This window comes from Sphaerodactylus townsendi, linkage group LG12 (genome assembly GCF_021028975.2).
Source record: "Sphaerodactylus townsendi isolate TG3544 linkage group LG12, MPM_Stown_v2.3, whole genome shotgun sequence".
Classification (NCBI taxonomy): Eukaryota; Metazoa; Chordata; class Lepidosauria; order Squamata; family Sphaerodactylidae; genus Sphaerodactylus; species Sphaerodactylus townsendi.
Window position 1 is genome coordinate 11108257 of NC_059436.1, and position 23847 is coordinate 11132103.

The following is a 23847-nucleotide window of genomic DNA, read 5'->3' on the forward strand; positions in this document are numbered from 1 at the left end:
TTGTTCTTCTTCAGAAGAAGAAGAGTTGGGATTTATAAACCCCCCCCCCCTTTCTCTCCTATGGGAGACTCAAAGGGACTTACAAACTCCTTTCCCTTCCACCCTCATAACAAACACCCTGTGAGGTGGGTGGGGATGAGAGAGCTCAGAAGAACTGTGACTAGCCCAAGGTCACCCAGCTGGCGTGTGTTGGAGTGCACAGGCTAACCTGAATTCCCCAGATAAGCCTCCACAGCTCAAGCGGCAGAGCAGGGAATCAAACCCGGTTCCTCCAGATTAGAGTACAGCTGCTCTTATCCACCACGCCACTGCTGCTCTCACACACTCATCCTTCCCATCTTGCCTTTGCTGAAATTTTCACTTTCTCACCTGAGACACAGATGATACCAAGTATTTCAATGCAAAGAAGCAGAATCGTGTTCATTTTTTCCTCCTCTGCCAGTGATGGGCGATGTAATGGCAAAACAAGGTGTTTCCAGCAGAACATGGACTGTAGGGGCAGAGATGGGGTCGTGCTGTCTCTGTGATGGTTCTTGTACATCTGCTCGTGAGCAAGTCAGATTTATTTAAATACTGTGGAACAGGAAGTCAGTCCTGGAAGGAGCCCAGGAAACAGAACAGTAGAAATGGCCAAAAAAGCCACATCCTTGTCCGCAAGTATCTGATTAAATGCAGAACGTACCATGTTCATTGGAAGGCTTCCCATGAGTGCTTGGCAGTCACATTGGTGAACATTCATTAATACCGGGTACATTAATTGTGATCAGACTAAAATAGGGGAGGACTTTTGGGGAAAATAAAATATCCAACACTCATCAGTAGGGTCTCTGGCTGCATAGTAAAGAATCCACTTAACAGGCACTTCTAGCTGAGGGAGAAGTTGATATGCAAGACCTCAACCTGAGACAGGAGAGCCGCTGACAGTTGACTAGATAATATTGACCTTGGCCGCTTCCAAGACGCCAGGGTGCTGCCAAGTATTATATGACTGACACACCCCGACCGGGTTTCGCATCTAACGGTCCCGCAGGGGCGGGAAGACAGCGGGTGGTTGCCGTTGACCCGGTCGTTTACAGTCCTCTTCCAACTCTTTCCGGGCGCCATTACCCAGGCTTAGGGACAGCTCCACTGCCCCAAGCGACAGCCTCTGGAGTCGGAGGGATGGTAAGGCGTTCAGGAAAGGGGAGAATGGCACCTTACAGCAAGTATCTGATTAAATGCAGAACGTACCATGTTCATTGGAAGGCTTCCCATGAGTGCTTGGCAGTCACATTGGTGAACATTCATTAATACTCGGTACATTAATTGTGGATCAGACTAAATAGGGGGAGGACTTTGGGGAAATAAAAATATTCAACACTCATCAGTAGGGTCTTTGGTTGAACTAGGTAATATTGACCTTGATAGACCAACAATCTAAGGCAGCTTCATTTGTTCACCTTACAAGAAAGTGCATTATTGACGGCTAACCCACCATCAAGAAGGTTATGCTACAATCTGGGAAAGCCTTTTAATGCAGTGGGGACATTGTTCCCTACTCAGGTTTTCACTAGAGAGTCCAGTGGTCAGAGTCCAGAGTTTTGCACTGGAACTCCTCCCTTTACATACAAAAACCTTTATTAGGCATATTAACTCCTCCCTTTAATAGGTATTGTGGAAAACAATGAGGCCTTTGTGGTCTGAATATCATTAGCATCATGATAGCTCCTTCTAATAGAGAACATGATGGTCCTTTCCCCACCAATAGGGCAATGAAAGAAGATCATCCACTGAAAAGCCAGGTGTCTCTGAATGCCCAGGGAACTCCACAGGTAGGCTGCAAAATATTAATCAGTGAATCGGGAAAGAAGAAAACAGCATGCATCCTTGTCCCCTAAAATCACCCCACTGGGCACTTTCCTCCCGCAAGGCTCAGACTGTTGTCATCAGTTGAGTACAAGTTTAAGAAAGCAAAAAGGGAAGCAGAAATTGACCTGGGAAACAGGTTTTCTCTGCTTAGTTCCCCTCTAAGGGCTATGCTATACAGATTTCTGGCCATAATAAATATCTAGAATACTGCATGTCCAGTCCCAGTTCCCACCCCCAACTTTCCATAGAAGAAGAAGAGTTTGGATTTATATCCCTCCTTTCTCTCCTGTAGGAGACTCAAAGGGGCTTACAATCTCCTTGCCTTTCCCCCCTCACAACAAATACCCTCTGAGGTGGGTGGGGCTGATAGAGCTCTGAAAAGCTGTGACTAGGCCAAGGTCACCTAGCTGGCGTGTGTGGGCGTGCACAGGCTAATCTGAATTCCCCAGATAAGCCTCCACAGCTCAAGCGGCACAGCGGAGAATCCAACCCGCTTCCTCCAGATAAGAGTGCCCCTGCTCTTAGCCACTACGCCACTGCTGCTCCTGGGGAGGAAGCCACATGGGGAGGAAGATATTAAATATATCCATTCCTCACTCTACGTTCCACTCAACAATCAACGTTATATGACAAGTGTGCTACAATAATGGGTGTCTGAAGTTTGAGGCCAGCTGACCAGGAAATTAGGCACCTGACGTGAATCTTGCATTATTGCAGTGTTGGGAGAGGTCAGTTCCCTGCTATCTACTTACATACACTGGGATAGCCTGTGATTCAGCCTCATGACAACCAGTACAGTAGTTAAATGTATTGGATATAGACTGCAAGAAAACAGAGTTTTCCAGTTTGCCTGTTCTTGATCCTATTCTCGAAGCCCTGCTTTCTGTGTCCTCACCTTCAAAGGTGAAGGCAGGTGATAACCAGAGACAGGGCCTTTTCAGTAGTGGTACCACATATATGAAATTCCTTCCCCTGTGAGGCTCATGTGGTGTGTCCCTTGATCTCTTTTAGGTGGCATGTTGTTTGGTCCAGGGTAAATGGATGGGATGTGTTTGGATAATTTTTAGCAAAGCCAGGGTATGGATGAGAAGGAATGAGGGTATGGATGAGAAGGAATGGAAAATAAGAGTGAGGGGTCTTGCTTTGCAGCAATTCTGGCTAGGTTGATGAGTTTAGCAGTATCTCCGGCAAGTCGTTCCCTTGGCGTGGCTATTAGTAACGTATCTGGTCTCTGATGACTTCCACATGAGTTACCTGCCTCAGTCCCAGTGCTGCTGGGAATCTGCTTTGCTCCAAAATTTAAGGGTGAAATCACTTTAAGACCTGGATGCCTGCTGTGTGGGTTGGAAAATTCAAATGTTAACCAAACGTATTTTAAACCAAAAGATTAATATTTGTTACACTGCAACTGAAACATTCAAATCCAGTTAAAGATCCAAAAACGGGGGAAAACACACCCCAAAATATTGTTAAACTGCAAACAGAGGCAGAATTAAATACAAGAAGATAGAAATGTGCTATTCTGAACGCTCTAAGTGTATAAATATTAATATGGTGAAACAAAAAATATACATAATTATAATCTTCCATGGACATTTTTTCAAACAAAGGCCTTATAGATGGTCTCCAAGAATGTAGTAAAGGACTGCTGTCGGCTTGATAGTGATGCTGATGGTGCAGATGGCATGGATTTGAACAGGACAGAGGCCGTCAATCTTCATAAATGCTATTGCAAAGGTCTTTGTTATTACAGCACGTTGTATTTACAGCGCCCCACATTTTATCTTCTTTTACAGTATTGCATCTGTGACTGTCCTCTGGCAAAGTACAGCCTTGCAGGGTGAATTGTCGTATCCTTACTGTAGTGGGGTAGAAACAAATTCATTAGTACGTTGTAGGCCAGGCCATGGGGTTAGAAATTCTCTGTTTCTATAACTGTGCAAACCCCAACTGACTCCAAAAAATGATTACAATACATTCATGGTGCTCAAAATGTCAATAGCATTGTGATCATTTTCCAGCAATGCAATATTATAGTTTGGAGGCAGTGAAGCAGTTTGAGGACTGGTTAGGATTTTGGAGACCTGGGTTCTAATCCTAACAATATATATTGTGTTCCCTCTGTGATATTCATACTGGTACCTCAGTGGGCTTAAACTGCTCTTATTCTCATAGTTTTTCCCCATTTGTTAAGAAGAAAGAATCTTTTATACTCCCATGCTTTGTAGAAGGAAGAATATGGGGTCTAGGACCAACTTTTATCTACCCAAATGGAAGGAACTGGTTTACTCTTTAGTCATAGATCATCTAAGCCAATGATCGTGATTGTGGCACCCATGAATTCCATGTCACCTTCGCAATGTGTATTCTAGTGCCCCCTTTCTTCCCCAAAGGAATGAGTCAATCTTATCTTTCCTCTGCCATTCAGAGCAGTAACTGCTTCATAAGAGCCCAGAAGGGCTGTTATGGGTCTTCAGAAACACCTGGCTCCATCATAAGAGGACACTTGGCTTGGACTCCTGCAGCACTGTGCGACTGGTTCTAGCCCCAATGGCAGCTATTTGATGCTTTGCTGTGGCCTTGATAGCCACGTTATTGTTAGCCACTCCCCCGTAGCCATCATTTTGTGGTGGCATCTGCTACCCATTCTTAAAATTTCAAAAGTACTCTGATGATAAACAGGATTGGGGATCCTTGGTCTTTCCTAGCTGGGGCTCCCAGTGTCTTGGAGGCAGGAAACCGCCCACTAATTCACTGGGCTGACTACTGTTCCTCAGCTGATCAGTGGGCTGAAGGGAGAAACAATCTGTGCACCCAGCGTGATGACATCACTTCCACATTCACAGAAGCAATGGAATCTCACCAAGGACATTGTAGCATTTCCCCACAAAACTCTATGGATACTCTGTGAAGCTCCCACCTGGATCTTCTGCCAGTTAAATCTGAATCGTGTACTGTTGGAGCAAGCCCAGTGATGGGATTCAGCCTATTCGCACCAGTTCGACAGAACTGGTAGTTATTTTTTTTTTGTCTAGTTCAGAAAACTGGTTGTAATCTCACCACTGAGTCCTTTCGTAACCGGTTGTTATTTATTTGAATCCCACCACTGGGAAAGCCTATCAGTAATCCCAAAGGTCAATATTCTAATGCAAGCCTGCCCTTGGGGAGGTTGAACACAGACAATGGGATCAAAGAAAAGAAGTGATACTAGAAGGCTACTTGAGATCTTGGGAAGGTACTATGCAGGCCCAACAGAAAAAAAACAAGCATGGGTTTGTCAACCTCTGAGGGGGGACCAGAGTTCTCCTGGAATTATATCTGATTTCTAGACCTCAGAAAGCAATTCCCCTGGAGGAAATTGCCACTTTGGAGGGCAGCCTGTATAGCAACATATCCCCACCAAGCCCCTGCTTCTCCTAAACTCTGTCTTCCCCAGACCCAAAGCTCCTCAAGCCAGATTTGGCAGGCAGTCCTATCAAACACATACATGAACAACCACTATTTAAAATTAACCCAGGAATAGACAGTTATCCTGGCTCAAACCTACCTTTGAAGACATGGGTAGCTTTGCACTGCTGCCCAGGTAAAGCTTCACAGGTCAGTCCTCCTTTTCTAACACATCCAGAGAGCATTTTACAGACAACGCATTTGAGAGCTTCAGCTTTGTGGAAACAAGAAAGTAATTCCTAATGACTCTGACCTTAAAGACTCCTATCAGCAGGATAAAATCAATACAAACATTCTTTAAAGACCCCAAGCAGGGCAGTTTCCAGGTTTTGATGGGCCCTTGGGCACTAGGGCCTCTTCTCCCATCCTTTGCCTACTGCTGTGCCTTCTCTGCTCACACCTTCCTGCCTATGCGCTTGCTTTCTTCTCCTTCACGCATATCCTTCCCTCATCCACTAGCTCATTTCCAGCCCTCCCAGTGGGCACACCCCCATCTCTGAATGTCCTCAGCAATGTGTACAGTTGAGGGCACTGGGATTGTTGCTGCTGTTGGCCTCCCTCACACATCCTTCCCTGGGCAGCACATTGAGATGGGAGTGTGGGTGTTGGAATTTCCAGCCTTGCTTTGCATGCAGTAGCAGCAGCAGAAGCAACAGGGAATTCTGGAAAGCTGCACGAACATTCTAAAGGCGACAGTTAGAATCCGTTGGTAGTGTTCTGTTCCCTCACCACACACTCTAGGAGACTGCCTGACTGACTAAGAGAAAAGATGTGCTCTGTGCTCTGTATACTGTTGTAAACCAAATGATGTAGAAATGTGCTCTGACTAGACTAAAAGATATTGTAACACAACCAAACTGTAGCAAACTATTAGCCGTGCATGTAACTATCATATGTGATACTGTGTATATAGTGTATATCTCTCTCTCAGGTTAAATAAAGTTCTGCTTATGTTTTCATGAACTTCTGAGGTAAAACGGCTGGTCTTTTGACAGATAACTAGTTAATTTGATGTGCTGCACAATCCACATTTCCGCTTGCAACTTTGCTTGACAGGAGTATATATACCAAATATACCTGTTGCCCTTCAGTGGTTTAGCTTACAACATTAGCTTACAACAAGCAAGAGGGTAACAGGGGAAGTGAGTGGAGAGGAGGTGGCAGTGGGCCCCACTGGGAGACTTGAGCCTTAGCAGTTGCCCACCTGCAGGTATGCTGATGCCAGCCCTTCCCTCGAGCTGCTCAAGTACTGCAAAAAGACTCTGTTTTTCCACCGGTGCAAATAGTTATCTTTATTTGGCCCTTCCTGAGGACCTGAGATCCAACGCTGTGCCTGGTGGATCCACATTGAGAACAAACTGATCGCCCTAGGCCTTTCCTGGGATGCCATGCTCATGTTAGCCCCCAACGAAATATTGCAAACTATAAAATCCTGTGTCTTTATTCAAGAACTTCAACTCTTGGTTCAAAGAGCCGGGGTCTCCTGCTCACCTATATACTATGGTATTGTCCCACAAAAGTGAGCATGGCCTGATATTTAAAGGTTCTATTCAATCCCAAACAAAGGTGGGCCCTTGCTAGAGCTAGGTGCAACTCTTTCCCCACAGCCTTTCTTCAAGGACATTTTTCAAGGACCCCTGTACAAGAGCAAGTTTGCCCTCATTGCACCAATACTCCTGAAAAGATGCTGCACATTTTATTTGATTGTCCCAAATATGTTTATTTTAGACCTGATTTTCATTGTATTATCCCTCCTCTGCTAAGGTTTTTATCTTACAACAAGCTTACAACAACATTTTTTTATCCCTCCTCTGCTAAGATTACTACTAGGTAATCTTTGGGTTTGTGATGCAAATTTCTTGGGAAAGGTTCTGATATGCTGATCCTCCCCTGTAGTTCTGATTTTTGTATTGTTTGTTTTCAATTCTGTATTTTATTAATACCTATTAAAGGTTTATTATTATTGCTGTAAAACTGCGCATGGAGAGGGCATGCAGAATGAGGACTCTCTATAATGTTAGCTGTCTCCTCATTTTGGCTGCCACCGTCTCCTATCTTCCCCATCATAATTCTATTTTCTGGTACTCACTCTGTGTATAGCAGAGCAGGGCTGCCAAGCTGAAAAACAGAATCCCGGTCATTTTTTTCCACCACTCAGCAGACCGCAGCAGAAGAATAAGCTAAAACAAAATCAATGCTTGGATGAGTCTGTTCTACACGGCTCATAGAACAACATCCCAGAAAGTAAAGCTCTTATCAGGAAGACACAAGATGAGGGCAAAACATTCCCTCCCCTTAGTGGGTAGGTGTTGAGAGCTTCTTTCCTTATTGAGCTAAAGGACATGTAGTCAGGTGAACTGAAATCGAGATCTTCATGATTTGTCCAGGGCTGCTCCCTTGTGGCTGCACAGTGCTATCCGTCATGTGCCAATTAAAACTGAGTTTGTGGTGTAGTGGTAGGATTGCCAACTCCAGGTTAGGAAATTCCTGGAGATTTGGAGGTAGAGCCCAGGGGAGGTTGTGGAGAGGAAGACCTCAACAGGATATTATGCAGAGTTCCAGGGGAACTGATGTCTGTAGTTTGGAGGGTAGTTGTGATTCCAGGAGATCTCCTGACTCCATCTGGAGGTTGGCAGCCCTATACAGTGGTTCTAGTGCAGGACTGGAGAAACTCATGCTTGCAGTGAAATGTATGTCCTGAGCCAGTCATTGCCTCTCAATCTAATCAACCTCACAGGGTCATTGTGAGGGGAAACTGGAGAACAGTTTACAAAGCATAAAGTGCTTCATAGGAAAAGCAGGTAAAATTTACAACAAATAAATAACTACCCTTTCCTAATGCGAAACTTAATAACACAAATTTTAAATGGCAATTGCCTGAGGGTACATGTGCCTCACGTTGTACTTTAAAGTGCCATATAGATTAGACTGCTCACATATCCTTTTTGAAAGTTTGGTCATCTGTTCCAGGAAGGCATCAGCCCGCTCTTCAGTCTGGCTTGGGGGTCTGTAATAGACCCCCACAATGGGATCACTGTTGCTTCTCTCCCCCTTCATTTTAACCCGGATGCTCTCAACCTGGCTTCCAGAATTTAAGTTGTGGACCTGCTCACAGGTGTAATAATCCCTGGTATACTCCTTCTCCTTTCCTAGTTTATCTATTTCTCTGAAATAGGTTATACCCCTCAATCATTACATTCCGATCATGAGACTCAACCACCAAGTTTCAGTGACACTTATAATACCATATTTCCTGTGCCATGTTAAGAGTTTGAGTTCGCCTTGTTTATTTCCCATGCTCTGTGTATTAGTGTAGAGACATCATTCCCCCAAGCTGTTTATTTCAGGTTTTCCCCTCCCACTGTTGGATTCTTGTACTATGTGTTCAGTTCTCTCTGTAACCTTTGGACTATTATCTCTAGCACTTGGTGAACTCCTGCCCACTTGAATACTGTCTCCCTCCCACACATAACTCAGTTTAAAACCCTCCTGATCAGGTTTGTTCAACCCCCTTTTTAAAATGCCAGGTGGGAGAAAGAAAGTTGACAGAAACATTATGCATAAGGAGAAAGCCAACTCAAACTTGGCTTCTAGAAAAAGACTGTGGTAAAAGTGGTTTAAAAAAAACTAGAAAAAGCAGGGGGTTGGGGGGCAAAAAAGGAGGAAGAACTAAACACAGAGAAAATATGCGCAGAAATCAGGGGGATAAACTGAAGCAGTACAGAGCCCAAACCAACAGGGAAAAAATCCATGTGGAAAAGCCCAGACTTTTCAGTAAAACCCCCCAGTGCTTTTTATTTTATGTCCTACCAGAGTTTGTCAAATGATGCATATTAGATTTTCTTTCCTGAGAGTTGAACATAATTATATCATTTGCTCTCTTCTTGCTCACGGGAAATGAAGAAGCTGCTGTCATTGGCTCAGGCCAAACCTCATCCTTAGAGGTGGCTATAAATTTGGAACGTTCCCACAGCTCACGCGCTGTTCTCAACCCGCTCCCAGGTCTGCCCACACTTTGGGGAAAAAAAACAACAACCCACAGCATGAATAGGTGGCTGTGTTTTTGTTTGTGGATGTTGCTCTCCCTAGCTATGGATAAGTCTCTGAAGTCAAGCAATTTCGTAGTCTAGGCCCTTTAGGGAGAGGTAGGGTGCTTTGAGTTTCTGCTCTAAACTCTTCTGTCCAGAAAATAATACTATTTGTTGACTCACCAAATGGGGGATAATCTTTGTTGAAGGTTTCAAAGTGAGGTGAGAAGGTGTAACATTTAGTATGTGTGTTTGGTATCCTCTCTACTCTGGTTCCAAAGTGTTACCCAGCTTTGACAGGTTGTGAACTTATTTTTAAGGAATCTCCACCAGCTGCTAAGAATGTAACAGCACACAACTATTTTAAGTAGCAATGGGGAAAATAACTTTTGTCTTAGCAATGCGAGAGGCAGGCTGGGTAGGGATCTTTTAAAGGCTATGTATACCAGAAATGGCTTGAAACATATCTGCAGAGAATTCACAAAAGGCCAAATTGCAGTTTAAATATTTTTATATAAATTTTGGTTGCAAACAATCACACAGTAAGAAGTCAAGGCACATACACACAGTTCCTAGGATATAAACAGGGAGGAGAAGATAGGTGGGAGGATAGCGCAGGGAGTTGGGGAAGCAGGGGCTATACGTTACCTAAATTCAGCTGGAGAAGATCTTGTAGAAGGCAAGAATTCAAATGACCAGCATCTGAATCCAGGCGAAGGACGAATTCGTGTCTCACACCAACAAGACCAAGGGAGGTTCAAGTTAGCAATGAGCACTGGAGTTGGGGTGCTCAGTACTTTTATACTCTTTTGCCCAGGTAGGGGCGGGAACAAGTGAGTTTTAAGTTTCATTTTCCTACATTCTCTGGAACTTCCCATGCTGGGCTTGCTGGGCTGAGCCAATTAGCAGCTCTTCTATTGTTCTAAGTACCTGGGACAATGGGAGTCAATTGCTCTTAGATTAAGTCAGGAAGCACAAAATGGCTTTATGCAGAGTAACTCTGTAGAGACACTGCCCAGCTTATTCAGATTTAGCTGAGACATTAGACTGGGATAAGGTGAGTGGTTTAGGAAAGTCATAACAATGAGTAGAGGAAATGCAAAGAAGCAACCAGCTGTTGCTGACCTGGTTTCCAGAAGACATAGGGAAAAGGCAGTATCTGATATTAAAGTGGCTTTCCATATTCTTTGTCTTAACAGTATCTTTGCAAGGTGTGGTAATCAAGCATGCCCTTAAACAGGATGAGGCCTCCAGGTTATGCAGCTGTAACTCATTCTCTTAATTAGATTTTGTAAAGCAGCCTTGTGACCTTTGTACATGCTGCTACCTACATAGAGAAGTGTATAACAACTGGCTTCTGCCAATAAGACTTTTGAAGAAAATATTATGGCAATAATAATAGGGGGGGGGGGGTGATCAGGGCCGTAACAAAAGGGAGAAATGCCGTTTGCCCATTACTGGTAGGTAACTGGGAAAATTACAAAGTCCCAATAATAGAACCATGAAATGGGAGGTATGACTGGTTGCCCATCTCAGAGCTTTCACATTCCTCCACAGATTGAAGCTTCAGTGTTGGTTCATATAGTATGGACTTTCTGTTGTTGTTGGGACTTTGCCATTTTTCCACCCAGCATAGTTTGATGATAATGGTGCTGATTTGTGGCTGAGTGCATGTTTTTGTGTCATTTAAATACCAGTCTTTATGTAAGAGTAAACTGTATATTTTTGAAGTTGGCATTGGCTATAGTTTGCCTACAGCATAGCAGCAAAGCAGAAACTTGGCATCCCAATGAACAGCAGTTTATATGGTCTTTGCCTTATTTATTGCTTGCTTTATTTATAATACACTCTTCCTCCAACAGGACCCCAAAGTGTCTTGGAAGATTTTTTCTTTCTTTCACCAAAACCATCTGAGGTAGATAAGGGGGAATGACTGGCTTAAGGTTGACTTGGCTGATCTGAAAATGGGTAAGATCAGCAAATGCCTACATCTATCTGTCTGTCTACCATTTCTCTGTTTTGGCCTCCACCCTTTGGAATGGACTGCCTGGGGAGGTCAGGAAGGCTCCCACTCTCCTGGTACTTTGCAAAGACTATGTAAGAGGGCGGTGTATAAACCCAATTAATAATAATAATAATAATAATAATAATAATAATAATAATAATAATAATAATAATAATAATAATAATAATAATAATTGTTCAGGAGGGCATTTTTACAAAGGAAATAGGGCTACATGGTAACTGATGGGTCCAGAAAAATGCATTTCTACCTAATGCCCTGTTTCCCCGAATATAAGACATCCCCAAAAAATAAGACATAGTAGAGGTTTTGCTGAAGTGCAAAATATAAGGCAAAGTTTTTGTTTGGAAGTATGCCCGACGAACAGAACACAGAAAAAATAAGACATAGCGCATCTTTGGGAGCAAAATTTAATGTAAGACACTGTCTTATATTCGGGGAAACACGGTACTATGTACTGCATTGTTTGACACATGTTCAATAGTTATGCTTTGTTCATACATCAGCATTACTTTAAATTTCTGCTGTTCTAGTCCTCTTCCATTGCTTATTGAATATATATTGTGTAATCTTCTTCAGCCTTAATGAAAAAGGCATATCACAAACATGTCATCCAGAAAGCTTCCATGACAGAGTGAAAATTTGAAGTAGTGTTTCCCAGATCCTAATCCAACATGCTAGGTATTATACCACACTGGTTCTTATGATGAAGAGCTGCTATCAGAGTTATGTGTATCCTCACTCACTGACATTGGCTCATTCCGCACATGCAGAATAATGCACTTTCAAACTGCTTTCAGTGCTCTTTGAAGCTGTGCAGAATAGCAAAATCCACTTGAAACAGTTGTGAAAGTGGTTTGAAAACGCATTATTTTGTGTGTGCGGAAGGGGCCATTCTGACATTCAAGCAAATTAAGAGGTCCTGCAGACTTTGCTTTGTCCCTTGTTATCTACCTTGTCTCTTTTTTTCCCCAGCTGATGGTACAAAGTGCTATGCCTGTAATCGAATACTCAACTGGCAGGAATGCAAAGAACCACTCCCTGCCTGTGAAATTCAAGAGGGAGAATCTTGCTATAGGGAAACTCTCTTTGGAGGTAGGGCTGATGGTCTTGCAACTGGGAGGGAGAGAAGAAAATGAATGAAAGGAACTGGAAACTCTGGTATTCTGCACATGTTTTGGTTCTGGATTTAATCACAGAAATTCTCCTAAATCAATGTGGAATCAAAGAGCATTATTGCTGGGTTTCTTGAACCACACAGGATAGTTACCAGAATGAGCAATGGTTGAAGCGATTTTAGCATCTTGTGCAGACCTTGGCCCACCTGTTGCAGACCTTGGCCCACCTGTTAACTCTCCAATGGCCAGCCTGTGCAAGCTCAAGTCCCCGTGTGGGACTGCACAGAGGCCACAAAGATGAACTTGCATTATTGGCTTTTAGATTCCAGGCCAAAATATTCTTATCCACTCAAGATTTTATGGCAATTTTATCTTCTTGCCTTGTTCTCTCCTTACCTTTATGCTGCGTTCCTGGCAACTGTTTTTAAATGCTGATGCTTGCTTTTGTTGCTGATGTTTTTAACTTGTGGAGTTACTATATCAAGTAATCCAGCAATTTTAAATAATATTGAGACTCATTGGCCTTTTCTTATTCCACAGGAGGGTTAACCCCCATTGAGAAGGCAGGCTGCCTTCAGAACTGCCAAATCTACCCAAACATGAAATGCTGCTCCGATTTTGATTTCTGCAATCAATAAACCCCAGCGAGGGCTGATGGAGAAGCCGCAATCAACTTATTAGCAACATATCTCCTTTCTGCCTGTTCATACTTGCATTCTGTTTTTCTGCTTGCAAGTCTTGTGGCCCAATCCGGGGTAGGGGTGGCAAAAATCCTCTTGAGGAGGTGGTTCGAGGCTGCACTGATGCATTTGCCCCCTCTGTTGGCGCAAGGGACACAGGCCACTCCTCAGATCCAAGGCGATGAAAGCCGGAGATCCGGAATGCCAGCATGGGGAGGGGGAGAATATTCTAACAGATTAGCTGATAAGATTTTGCTGAAATTTGCAAGCATATCAATTTTTGAAAAATAAAAAAGCCATGAAAGCAGTAGGAGAGGCCATGCCTTATTTTAGATGTTCTCAAGAAAGCCTCCCCTTACCAGCATATAGAAACTTCAAAACTTTCCTGTACCCAAGAAAAGGAGCATATGGAATCCCATGCATGAAGGAATTTGGGCTCCTCAACCCATCAATTTTTGCTTTCAAGACATCCCCTACTATTAAACAACCCTGAGTCAGACTTTGCATATGATGGTTTTCAAGTGAGCTGCATGTCTGAAATTTTGAAAGAAGGAAGGCTAGCGTTTTCAAACCACTTTCACAACAGTTTGCAAGTGGATTTTGCCATTCCTCACAGCTTCAAAGAGCACTGAAAGCAGTTTCAAAGTGCATTATTCTGCATGTGCAGAATGAGCCATTTCTTCTGCTGATTAAGACAATCCCATAGAAATTAACTGAAGCAGGGACTACAAACGCACAGCACAGATTCAAACAGAACATTCAACTTTTATTCCTTTCAAGTAGTGCCAAGTTGTTTCCATTCCTGTTCCACCTCCTGAAACAAAGAAGTAGGATTAGCTAGAGTCTGGTCATAAGCATTTTTCATAAATGATATTCTATATATTGCTTTATACTGAGACGTGTTGTAGTCACAACTTGTACTTGTACTCATGGATACAGTGTTGTCCACTGGGTACCCCTTCCTGCCAAGATGCTGAAAGTCTCATAATAGAACAGTAGACTTGCCAGCTTCCAGGGACTACCTGCAGATCTTCCACTATTACAATTGATCCCCAGATAAGAGGTCAGTTCCCATGCAGAAAATAGTGGCTTTGAAAGGTGGGTTCTACTGAGGCCCTCCCCCTCTCCAAACCCTCCCCTCCCTAAGTCCCATCCCCAAAATCTCCACGTATTTCTGAACTCAGAGTTATCAGCCCTAAGATCTGCCAATATGCACAGCTTCCTTACCTTGCTGGAGGTTAATCTACTTCTTTTCTGCTGCCTTCCTCCCTCTGACAGCTCCTTTTGCCTGTATAACAATAAAATACTTACTTTCATGGACACAAACACAGGGGGTCAAGAAAATCTAGGGACGCCTGGAAAGGTTGGTATATATGACAACAGGCTACGAGGTTCATCTGGGGGTGAGAACAGCAGTGTCTCTGATTTACCTTCCCAAGCAATTAATTTATGGTTCTGAATAAGCATTCAGAGCAATGATATGATAATCTGGTATTACTTGGTATGCAACAAAAAGCAAATTTCTAGAATGATTAAGAGAGTTTGACAGATGGTTTGCAGTAGATATCCAAATGAGAGTGACAGGTAGAGCAACCTGTTGAGGTGGTACAACCCCACACCTTCCCTAACTTCTTCAGGTAGGAAAACCACTTGTGTCAGATTTTTCCAGCATTTCTTCCCTCATAGACTGAGGTGTTTCAGTTATGGTAGCGATACAAAAGCACTTTCCCTCAGCCCTATAACTGACCCAGAAGGTGAAGAATGCCAGTTGACCCAAACCATTTCTAGCCAAACCCCTCAGTAAGACTATTCTTGCAATCTATCACAGTGGGTATAAAACAGTTTGGAGTCATCTAACACATAGAACAAGGATCCCCAACCTTTTAGGACTTGCAAGCACCTTTGGAATTCTGAAACAGCGTGGAGGGCATAGCCTCAAAATGGCTGCCACAGTTTATCTTCAGTCACATTGTGAAGATTCTTGTGCTGTTGTGACAGCCACAGCAAACTTTAAAAAAAAATCTGCACAGCCAATTAGAAGTCTTGCTGATCAAAAGCCCTACTTAGCCACACCCACTTTCTAGAACCCACTTGGCATGTCTCATGATACCCATGGGCACCATGCTGAGGACCTCTGGCAGAGGTGTTACACTAGCTTAACCACCATGGCTATGCCTCAAGACAAGTTTTCCTTCAGCAACATGCTGAGAAATTATTTAAAACATTTTCATGCCACCTCTCCAGGAACCCCCCGGAGGTAGCTTATAAAGTACTCTGTTCAAGAGCTTCCTCAAGATCTATTCTGAGGATTCTGTCCAAGTCTCAAATGTGGATGCATCCTTCATTCCCACAGGATCGATTTTTAAGCCCCCTCCCCATATGATCAAATAAATCAGACCAACACCCATCTAGGCCAGAATTCCTTTCCCCAAGTAGCCATCAATATTTTACAAGCAAGGCACAAATCTATTTAATTGGCAGACTTCTCTAAAGTTCTAGTACACCAAAGATCGCATTAAGCATTCTGGGAATACTAGCCCACAATAGAGCAAGTCATCATCCACTGACCTTCTTATTAGTGTCATCTACAGATAAAGCCTCTTTCTCTCAATGAACACAGCTTTACCTGAGATTGCTCTTGAGCAGGAAGTTCAGACCCCTTCTTGGCTGCTGCAACTGAACGCTTGGACTCTGTAGCCTTGACAGGCTTCACTGGAGACTCTTCCTTGGAAGATTCCTCCATCTCTTCATCTTCCAAGGACTCTTCCTCCTCCTCGTCATCCTCTTCACTGTCGTTCCATGCGTTGAAAGCTGCAAACAAGAAATTTGGCACATGAAGCTTTCAAGGTAGGAGCAGCAGCATGTGCTTTATGCTTCAGTGGGCATTTAGCACATGACCAAGACAACCAAATACCAGGACTTCCACGGGCTTGGCACATGAACTCTTGCTTGGCGAAATCTGGCCTAGAGACATTGTCTGTGGCCATTTATGCATGTGTGGTCTCTTTGTACATTCCCTTCGAATTTGATTCTCTGTTATGCACACTTTTTCCTCTCTTTGGAGTAGCAGTGGTGTAGTGGTTAAGAGCAGGTGTACTCTAATCTGAAGGAACCGGGTTTGATTCCCCGCACTGCCGCTTCAGCTGTGGAAGCTTATCTGGGGAATTCAGATTAGCCTGTGCACTCCAACACATGCCAGCTGGGTGACCTTGGACTAGTCACAGTTCTTCTGAGCTCTCTCAGCCCCACCAACCTCACAGGGTGTTTGTTGTTGGGGGGGGGAGGAAAAGGAGATTGTAAGCCCCTTTAAGTCTCCTTCAGGAGAGAAAGGAGGGATTCTTCTTCAGAACATGCCGACTCTCAGATCACAGAGTCCCCCCAGTTTCTAAAACCTGTTAAAGCACAGTGAGATGTTCCCCCTTTTTGTGCAGGGAAAGCAAAGGAGATCACTATGCATTAAACTTTTTTCAGAAGTTCCCAGAAGTTGGCTGTGATTTGACAGCACTTTGCTCATAAATGGTGAATCCATTCACACATGGTGCATCCCTTGATCAATACTGGATTACCCCATTGGAACCTACTCAACATATTGTTTACCTGACATATGCTGTCCAGAAAGGTAGACAGGCCCACTCCCTGACTTTAGTCTGAATGTGACAGGTGGATTTAGATCAAGTCCTAGAGTGGTGATCTGGAAAATAGGAAAGTTTAAATGAGATGCTGTGAAGCAACTATTGTAAACAGCAGTCATGCCAACTTAGGGGTTCATTACCACAAAAGCCAAACTCCACCAGGGGGTATGTCAGTTAACACTAAAGGACCATCTAGACTAGCACTCCAGTCATGATTTTTTGGGAAGTTGGGTAGCTAGATACGAGAACTTCTGCCAAGGTTAGGTACTGAAGCCCAAACGAGGCACTCACCATTGGGAGAACTGAAAGTTTCAGGTTTGCTAGGCACACTGGAGCAGATTCCTTGCTGTCCTTTTGGGGTACAATCTCCACCACATGAAATTCATCCTTGGCTTTTTCCCCGAGGCAGATCTTAGAGAGAGGGAGAGAAATGCAGAGCCATCAAGGCCTCAGAACAAGTCTAACAAGACCAGAAACACTTCTGAACATATCTGTAGTGCTCTACTGACAGAACTCTGAGGAAACTCTTAATGAGGCAGAGCTGCAAATTAACCTAGCAAGTTTCTCATTTGAGATAAGAGGCTCAAACCATTGCATAAAAGCCCTTTGGGAATCGGGCGGTATAGAAATTGAATAAATAATAATAATAAATAATAAAAGTAACAGAGGTTACAGGCAGCTGCTGAACCAAGTGGCAAGAGCTTCTTCCGCTTTGAATCTTGATCCTTGCTGCTGTCTTCCTTGGCCTGGTTCCATGTTCCCAGCTAATTTTCTTCAGCTACCCTAAAAATCACAGTTCTTTGGTCCAGTCAGGCCAAACATGAAAGTGAAACTGCATCACAGATTCCTTTGCAATGGTACAGAGCTTGAGGCATGAACTCAGGTCAGACACCACCCTTCTCAATAAGGCAGAAAACACACATGCCGGTGGGAGCATCTCTGAGAAATCCTTAATTTGTGCCTCTACTCGTTCCTTGCCAAAGCACTAGCTTAGAGCTTACTGAAGACAGTCTTGTCTTCTACATCCACTAAAGAGATAAGCTATCCTTTCAACCTACAACAGCAGCTGAAAACCATCCTCCACTTACTCAATATTAGGGTTCCCCTTATAGTTGCCAGGTCCTCCTGGCCACCACGGGGGATCAGAGAGTAGGGTTTCCAGATCCAGGATGGGAAATTCCCAGAGATTTGGGAATGGAGCCTAAGGAGGAAAGGATCACTGTGGGGTATAATACCATGATGTCCAACCTCCAAAGCATATTTTCCCCAGGGAAACTGATCTCTGTAGTCTGAAGATAAGATGTAATTCCAGGGGATTCCTAGGTCCGACCTGGAGACTGGCATTTCCAGTTCCCCCATTCCTTAATTCTGTCTGCTTACAGTTTCAGGTCTCTGCTTCTTGCTGTTAGTTGTTTTTTAAACTCACCTGCATTTCAAATCCAGGCTGTATAGTTACAAGTAGTTTACCTGGCATAGGCTTGTACCATATACACCATTTGTACATGTGTAATGCTCACATATGACCAAACCCAGCGGAGCTTATCCAGGCGTGTGTGTGATAAGAACAAACAATACTAGGAGCCAGTTCCTAGTTTCAAGCTAATAGAAGAAGTCTTTGTGAGAGACCTCCATTCTAGATAAGAAAGCAAAGAGATAGACTAGAATAGAGAACGTAGCTAGCTGGGTGGGCAGAGATGTTGCCTACATCTCTCCATATGTTACAAGATGGAAAAGTCTGCTTGCTGGAATTGTGGGAAGTAGGAAGGAAGGAAGATCCCTGACAGTAACAATCCACACATCAAAGGGATAGTGTCAAAGCAGTTGAGAAAAAGTTCCCAGTGTCTTGACCCCTTCTAGCTATCTTGAGTCCCTTATTAGTCCTCCTCTGTCACTGAGGCAGGTGACAGTGTGCAGTCCTTCACAACCAGTACACATCTTTTGTACATGTATGATGTGCGATGTCAACATATTTGATGTAACAATGCTGAGAAGTATATACATTTCACAGGAAAAGTTGGTACAAAAGCCATAGAAAATAATAAAGATTCACTGGTTCAGTTTGCACAAAGACCCAGCAAAATTGAAATTCACAGGTTGACACAACAGGTGAGAAATTCAGATCCCATCCTACTCAGTATTGGCCAGCCACATGACTTTATCCAACTTGGCTAGCAAGACATGTACCGTTCTCAAAGCCAACTGCTGCTTATAGTGCCGGTCCTCTGGGACTTCAAAGGTGTAGGTTGGTGTCTCCTTGGTTAGCTCACACCCTGTGTGCAAAAACAGACATCAGAAGTGGCCATTTGGTTCGCCCACCCCAGTCCACTGCATTTCAGAGCATAAAACATAAAACAAATGGAGGTGAAGTTTCTTACCCCACACCAAAGAAACAATTTTCAACGATCTACAGCTACCATTGTTGCTGCTTTCCAAAGCCATGTTTTCACAGAAACTCCTGCTTAACAAGGAAAAAAGGGGCAGACATTTCAAGAAACCTGCACATTTTCAGTTAGGAACTTTTAACTTCACTCTAATGTTTGTTTAGAGCACACACACTTCTTTTGACATTTCTATTCAGTAAGAGACCCATGATTTTTACCTCATCATCATTCAGCTAGAGTTGAATTTATGGCTTTATACCCATAAATAAGAGGTTGCAAATATCCTAGAATTGAATATCCTATGTCCCTCAAATGTCATACTCCTATTTCTGCTCAGAGCCACCTAAACAGCAGGGTTTGTTTGCTACTCTCAGGGATTATGGGGGTCACCATAGTTCTAGCCTTCTATGTAATGCAACATTTAAAAGCAAGTAGCATTTGAGAGCAAGAATATTGAGCTCATCAGTTGGCCTTGAATAACTTTTACTCTTGTTTCATTCCCCAGATGAGCACAAATGACTCGCTCTTCACCAATCTCAAATTGGTATTTTTATCAATTTATTCTAATTTACCAGTCTCTGAGAAACAGTGTGGTATAGTGGTTAAGAGCAGGTGGATTCTAATCTGGAGAATCAGGTTTGATTCCCCACTCCCTCCAGATGAATGGTGGACTCTTATCTGGTGAACTAGATTTGTTTCCCCACTCCTACATTCATGCTGGGTTACCTTGGGCTAGTCACAGTTCTCTCAGAACTCTCTCAACCCCACCTACCTCACAAAGTATCTATTGTGGGGAGAAGGGAGAGGCGTTTGTAAGCTGCTTTCAGATTCCTTACAGAAGAGAAAGGTAGGGTATAAATCCAAACTCTTCTTCTTCAAATGTTTACCCTATTTCATCCAATGAAACGCATATTTCCCTACCAGTCTTGTGAGATACTGCAGATAAGCAAAGAAAAGCCCTACCTTAATAAATATCAGAATAAAAGAACCTAATGTAGCAATTAAATGACCCTTCTCTCACACTTACACTGGCAGGTTATAAGAGAGTTTTTTTCTAAAACACTTCTCATTAAAACAAAGAAGTTTGCTTTCAAGTTAATCCTTACAGACAAGCAGTACTGTATTCCCCTTACCAGGCAAACCCAAACTGTTTACATTCTTATCTTAGCACAAATAGCAGTGTTTCACTTAACAGAAGAGAAGCAAAAAAAAATGGCAGAACCGAAACAATATTTTCTACATTCCTTCCAAATCATTAGTTGTACATATGCAAAACAGATTAGAGATACCTTATCTTCTAAGCAAAATTACAACTTACAAGACACACTTTCCACGATGAAGGAAAGCCGACCAAGCCTAGCTCACTAGAAGTTCTTTATAAGGGACAAACAGGTGAGCTTGGGCCAATCACTTCAGAGAAAAAGGCTGGTCTTAAAGAGCAAAGGCTTCCTATCAAAAAAAGAAAAGGCACCTGACACAGGCCACACATTTTGGCCTACACTAGCACAACAATAATATTTTTTGGTACTGGAGTTAAGGGGTAATTAAAAAAGGACATTTTAAAAAAGAAAATAGCAGGCAATGTAATGCAGCAATAAAACTGGTATGTAGTACCTATTGAATTCCCACCCCAAACCCCACTAGTCCTATCAATGATTTGCAGCAGCTAGGTTTAATAAAAAGTTGCCTCATGGACCAGTTGTATGCCTATTTACTCAGAAGCAAGACCCACTAAGTTTAGTAGTGTTCATGTTATGCACTACATCTCAAGTACAGGCAAATATACATAAAAGTTCAGTGGAACTTAGGCTCATTCCGCACATGCAGAATAATGCATTTTCAAACTGCTTTCAGTGCTCTTTGAAGCTGTGCAGAATAGCAAAATCCACTTGCAAACAGTTGTTAAAGTGGTTTGAAAACACATTATTTTGTGTGTGCGGAAGGGGCCTTATTTTCGAGCAAGGGAATTTATTCCTTTTCACACAGCCTTCTAGTATGTCCTCTTTAAGGACTCTCAGGGCATTTGGTGGAGAGTAAACTGCTTGGGCAGGTTCAGCTGTTGTATTAATCTGTATGTTTGTGCAATCGTTTTATTGTACATGTAAGTTTAAATCCTTGTTTTAATTCGTATTGTTTCTTTTCAGCTTTTTGTCTGTATCTTGTGGGTTTGCTTTCCTTTTGCTAACTAACTTATTATTTTTGTTTTCGGAACTTGTTGCTACATTGTTATCTGCCTTGGCTCTTACAAGAGAAGGAGAGAGAAAGATAAAGGAACGAACATAAAGGAGCTAACTTCTGAGTGAACGTTCATGAGATGGAGAGCCAGCATAATGTAGTGGCAAAGGGTGGCATATTCTAATCTGGAGAAGCAGGTATGGTCCCTTTAACAGAGGCTTAATATGGAGAAATGAGCAGCTGAAGGGTTCCGTATCATGAAGAAAACAGCATCACCTGGCAAATAAGAGTCCATTAACTTTCTATTTATAAGCACAGGATATTTTTAGGGCTAGATTGAGGCATATTGATGCCTTAAACTATACCACGTTTAAGAGGTCAAATAATATATTAAAAATTGTAATGTAATATGTTTTAGCATGAGAATCCCCTCATAAATTGATGTCCTAAAATGTAGCTTGCTTTATACACAATCCAGCCTTAGCTGTTTCATTTATTTGGAAGTAGGTCACATAGAACTGAGTGGTGTTTACTTCTAAATAAGCCTGCATAGAATGTTTCCCCATTCACTTCACAAGAAAGTTTTGCCCTGTGAATTTACCAGTTTCTTTAAACGTTTTATAAAGGAGTTGAACTAGCCAAACCCCTGTGCGTTTGTAAGAGAGGAAATGAAAGCTGACAGACTTTTCCTATCTAAATCTGAAGGACCATCCGTCTTCATGTTCCCATACAGCAACTTGTTTATTCTTTCTGGTTGTCACTCTTTAGTTATTCCACTGTTTTTGGTGGGTTGCTTATCATCTACAGAACATGCTCCATCTCTACAGTTACTCCCATCTTACAGCAAGGATTCCCTGTGGAGGTGAGGCGTACCATCTTTAGAAATTTTTAGGAAGTGATAGGAGGCCATTTTAGTGGTGATAATAGAGTTTTAAAAGGCTTAAGCTAGAGGCATTTTCTTGTGGAGAGAGTTAATAAGATTTTACTGCATTCTGTATGTTAAAAAAAAACAAATATTGGACAGGTAAGCTGCCACAAAACAAAGGTGGAGTATAAATGTGAAACTTGTAAAGCACTGAAGTCTTTTAGACATAGCAACCTTAGGGCACAAACGAAAATCTAACGTATCATACTTCTGTCCTGTGCTTCCTCTAAGAAATTCTGGGAGACATACATAGATTGCCACCTCCTCCATTTTATCTTCACACCATACCTGAAAAATAGGTTAGCCAGAGAGAGAATATGGCTAGTCCAAGGTCATAAGAATATAGAAGAGCCCTGCTCTTCTTTGTCGTCCATCTAATCAAACCAGTGGTCCATCTAATCAAACCTCTTTCACACTGGGCAGTTACCCTGGAAGACTGACAATAGGTCATAGAGACTGAGCCCCCCAGTATTACTTCACTTACCCAGTGAGCTTAATATCTGTCGCAGAAATGAGTGGGGCAGACTTGACAGTAAGCTATGGAACAGTAATTGATAGAAAGGCTAGATCTTAAGCAGCGAAGCAGTGGGTTAATGTCTTTTACTTCATAACATTATCTCCTCCATCTCTTTGCCCTTAACCAGGCATATTTCTGCTGCCTCAGATCTCAAGAGTCCGTCATCCCAGCCATTTTCTAGAGCTGCCAACTGGTCTGGATAAAAGTGTCCTGCCTCTTTAACAAAGGGTTATTAGGATTAACTTGCTCCCCATTCTCCCACATCAAGCCTTTATGTTTTCAAAGGGAGATGTAATGGGAATCTTCACCAAAAAAACAAAACTTCATGATTATCTAGAGACAACTGTTACTCTCCTTAAGACAGCAGGTATTTACTCATCTACTAATCTCATTTTATCCAAACAAGGTTGTAAACTGGAGTTGAGAGAGAAGGGTCAAAAGCCAGCAGTGGCTTGGGGAAGGTTGAACTTGGGTCTCTTTCCAAAATATCACACAATTGCAGAATGGGGAAAATACATCAACAGAACAAACAAAAAAATGATGTGGGATGGAGGGATGCTGGGGCACACAGCTCCAGACTCAGCTCCAATCAAGAACAGGTGGTGTCGATTCCTCTGGATCTCGCTTTTTATCAGAGGGCAATCCAGAAGACACTGTATCTCCCATTGCCAATTGTGTACTCCACTGTGCTACACCAAGGGACAACTGGATGTATCCAAGGCTGTACTGTCATACCGTGCACCAGTTCTGCACCAATTGTGAAAGAACCTGATGTAATGATACAGAACTTCTTTTTACAAAGATTGCATGGATCATGGTGGAAATGGTTTCTTGAAGAGAACTGATCATAACTCACGCCATGTGTCATGCCAGGTAAATATGGACACACTTTACAACCAATCAGTTTGCAACCATCAGAAGACAGGGATGTGGAGATCTGAGCATGATGCACAGAAGGGGGCAATTCTTGTGAAGGATAGCAGAGAGATTCTAGTTCTTCCAGTGACTTCTAGTTCTTCCAGTGACTCTACCCACCTTCCCAGATCTGTGAAACAACTATTTCCAAATTCCAT

At 42.8% G+C, this 23847-nt stretch overlaps 2 protein-coding genes across 2 annotated transcripts; both read right to left on the reverse strand.

The window, feature by feature from the left end:
• Positions 1-3408: 3408 nt before the first annotated feature.
• LOC125442164 (prostate and testis expressed protein 14-like) lies at positions 3409-7436 on the reverse strand. The gene is made up of 3 exons (XM_048513341.1): positions 7385-7436; positions 5396-5509; positions 3409-3707 (listed from the first exon to the last, which is right to left on the reverse strand). The coding sequence occupies exons 1-3, from the start codon at positions 7434-7436 to the stop codon at positions 3559-3561; spliced, it is 315 nt and encodes a 104-aa protein (XP_048369298.1). The 3' UTR covers positions 3409-3558.
• A 6483-nt stretch (positions 7437-13919) lies between these two features.
• On the reverse strand, positions 13920-19215 carry LOC125442002 (nucleoplasmin-like). The gene is made up of 6 exons (XM_048513092.1): positions 19152-19215; positions 18961-19046; positions 17068-17187; positions 16742-16835; positions 15771-15955; positions 13920-13958 (listed from the first exon to the last, which is right to left on the reverse strand). Exons 1-6 carry the CDS (start codon positions 19213-19215, stop codon positions 13920-13922), a joined length of 588 nt encoding a protein of 195 aa, XP_048369049.1.
• Positions 19216-23847: the final 4632 nt, after the last annotated feature.

Excerpts from the sequence above, each read along its gene's own strand:
- LOC125442002 (XM_048513092.1), bottom strand. The coding sequence starts at position 19,215 with ATGGCTTTGGAAAGCAGCAACAATGGTAGCTGTAGATCGTTGAAAATT. Across the intron at positions 16,836-17,067 it reads AACTTTCAGTTCTCCCAATG|ATCACCACTCTAGGACTTGA; the intron begins GTGAGTGCCTCG and ends CCTATTTTCCAG. Across the intron at positions 15,956-16,741 it reads TTCTGGACAGCATATGTCAG|CTTTCAACGCATGGAACGAC; the intron begins GTAAACAATATG and ends TCTTGTTTGCAG.
- LOC125442164 (XM_048513341.1), bottom strand. The coding sequence starts at position 7,436 with ATGACCGGGATTCTGTTTTTCAGCTTGGCAGCCCTGCTCTGCTATACA. Across the intron at positions 5,510-7,384 it reads CCTGCTCTGCTATACACAGA|CTGAAGCTCTCAAATGCGTT; the intron begins GTGAGTACCAGA and ends GTTTCCACAAAG. Across the intron at positions 3,708-5,395 it reads AGCTACCCATGTCTTCAAAG|TAAGGATACGACAATTCACC; the intron begins GTAGGTTTGAGC and ends ACCCCACTACAG.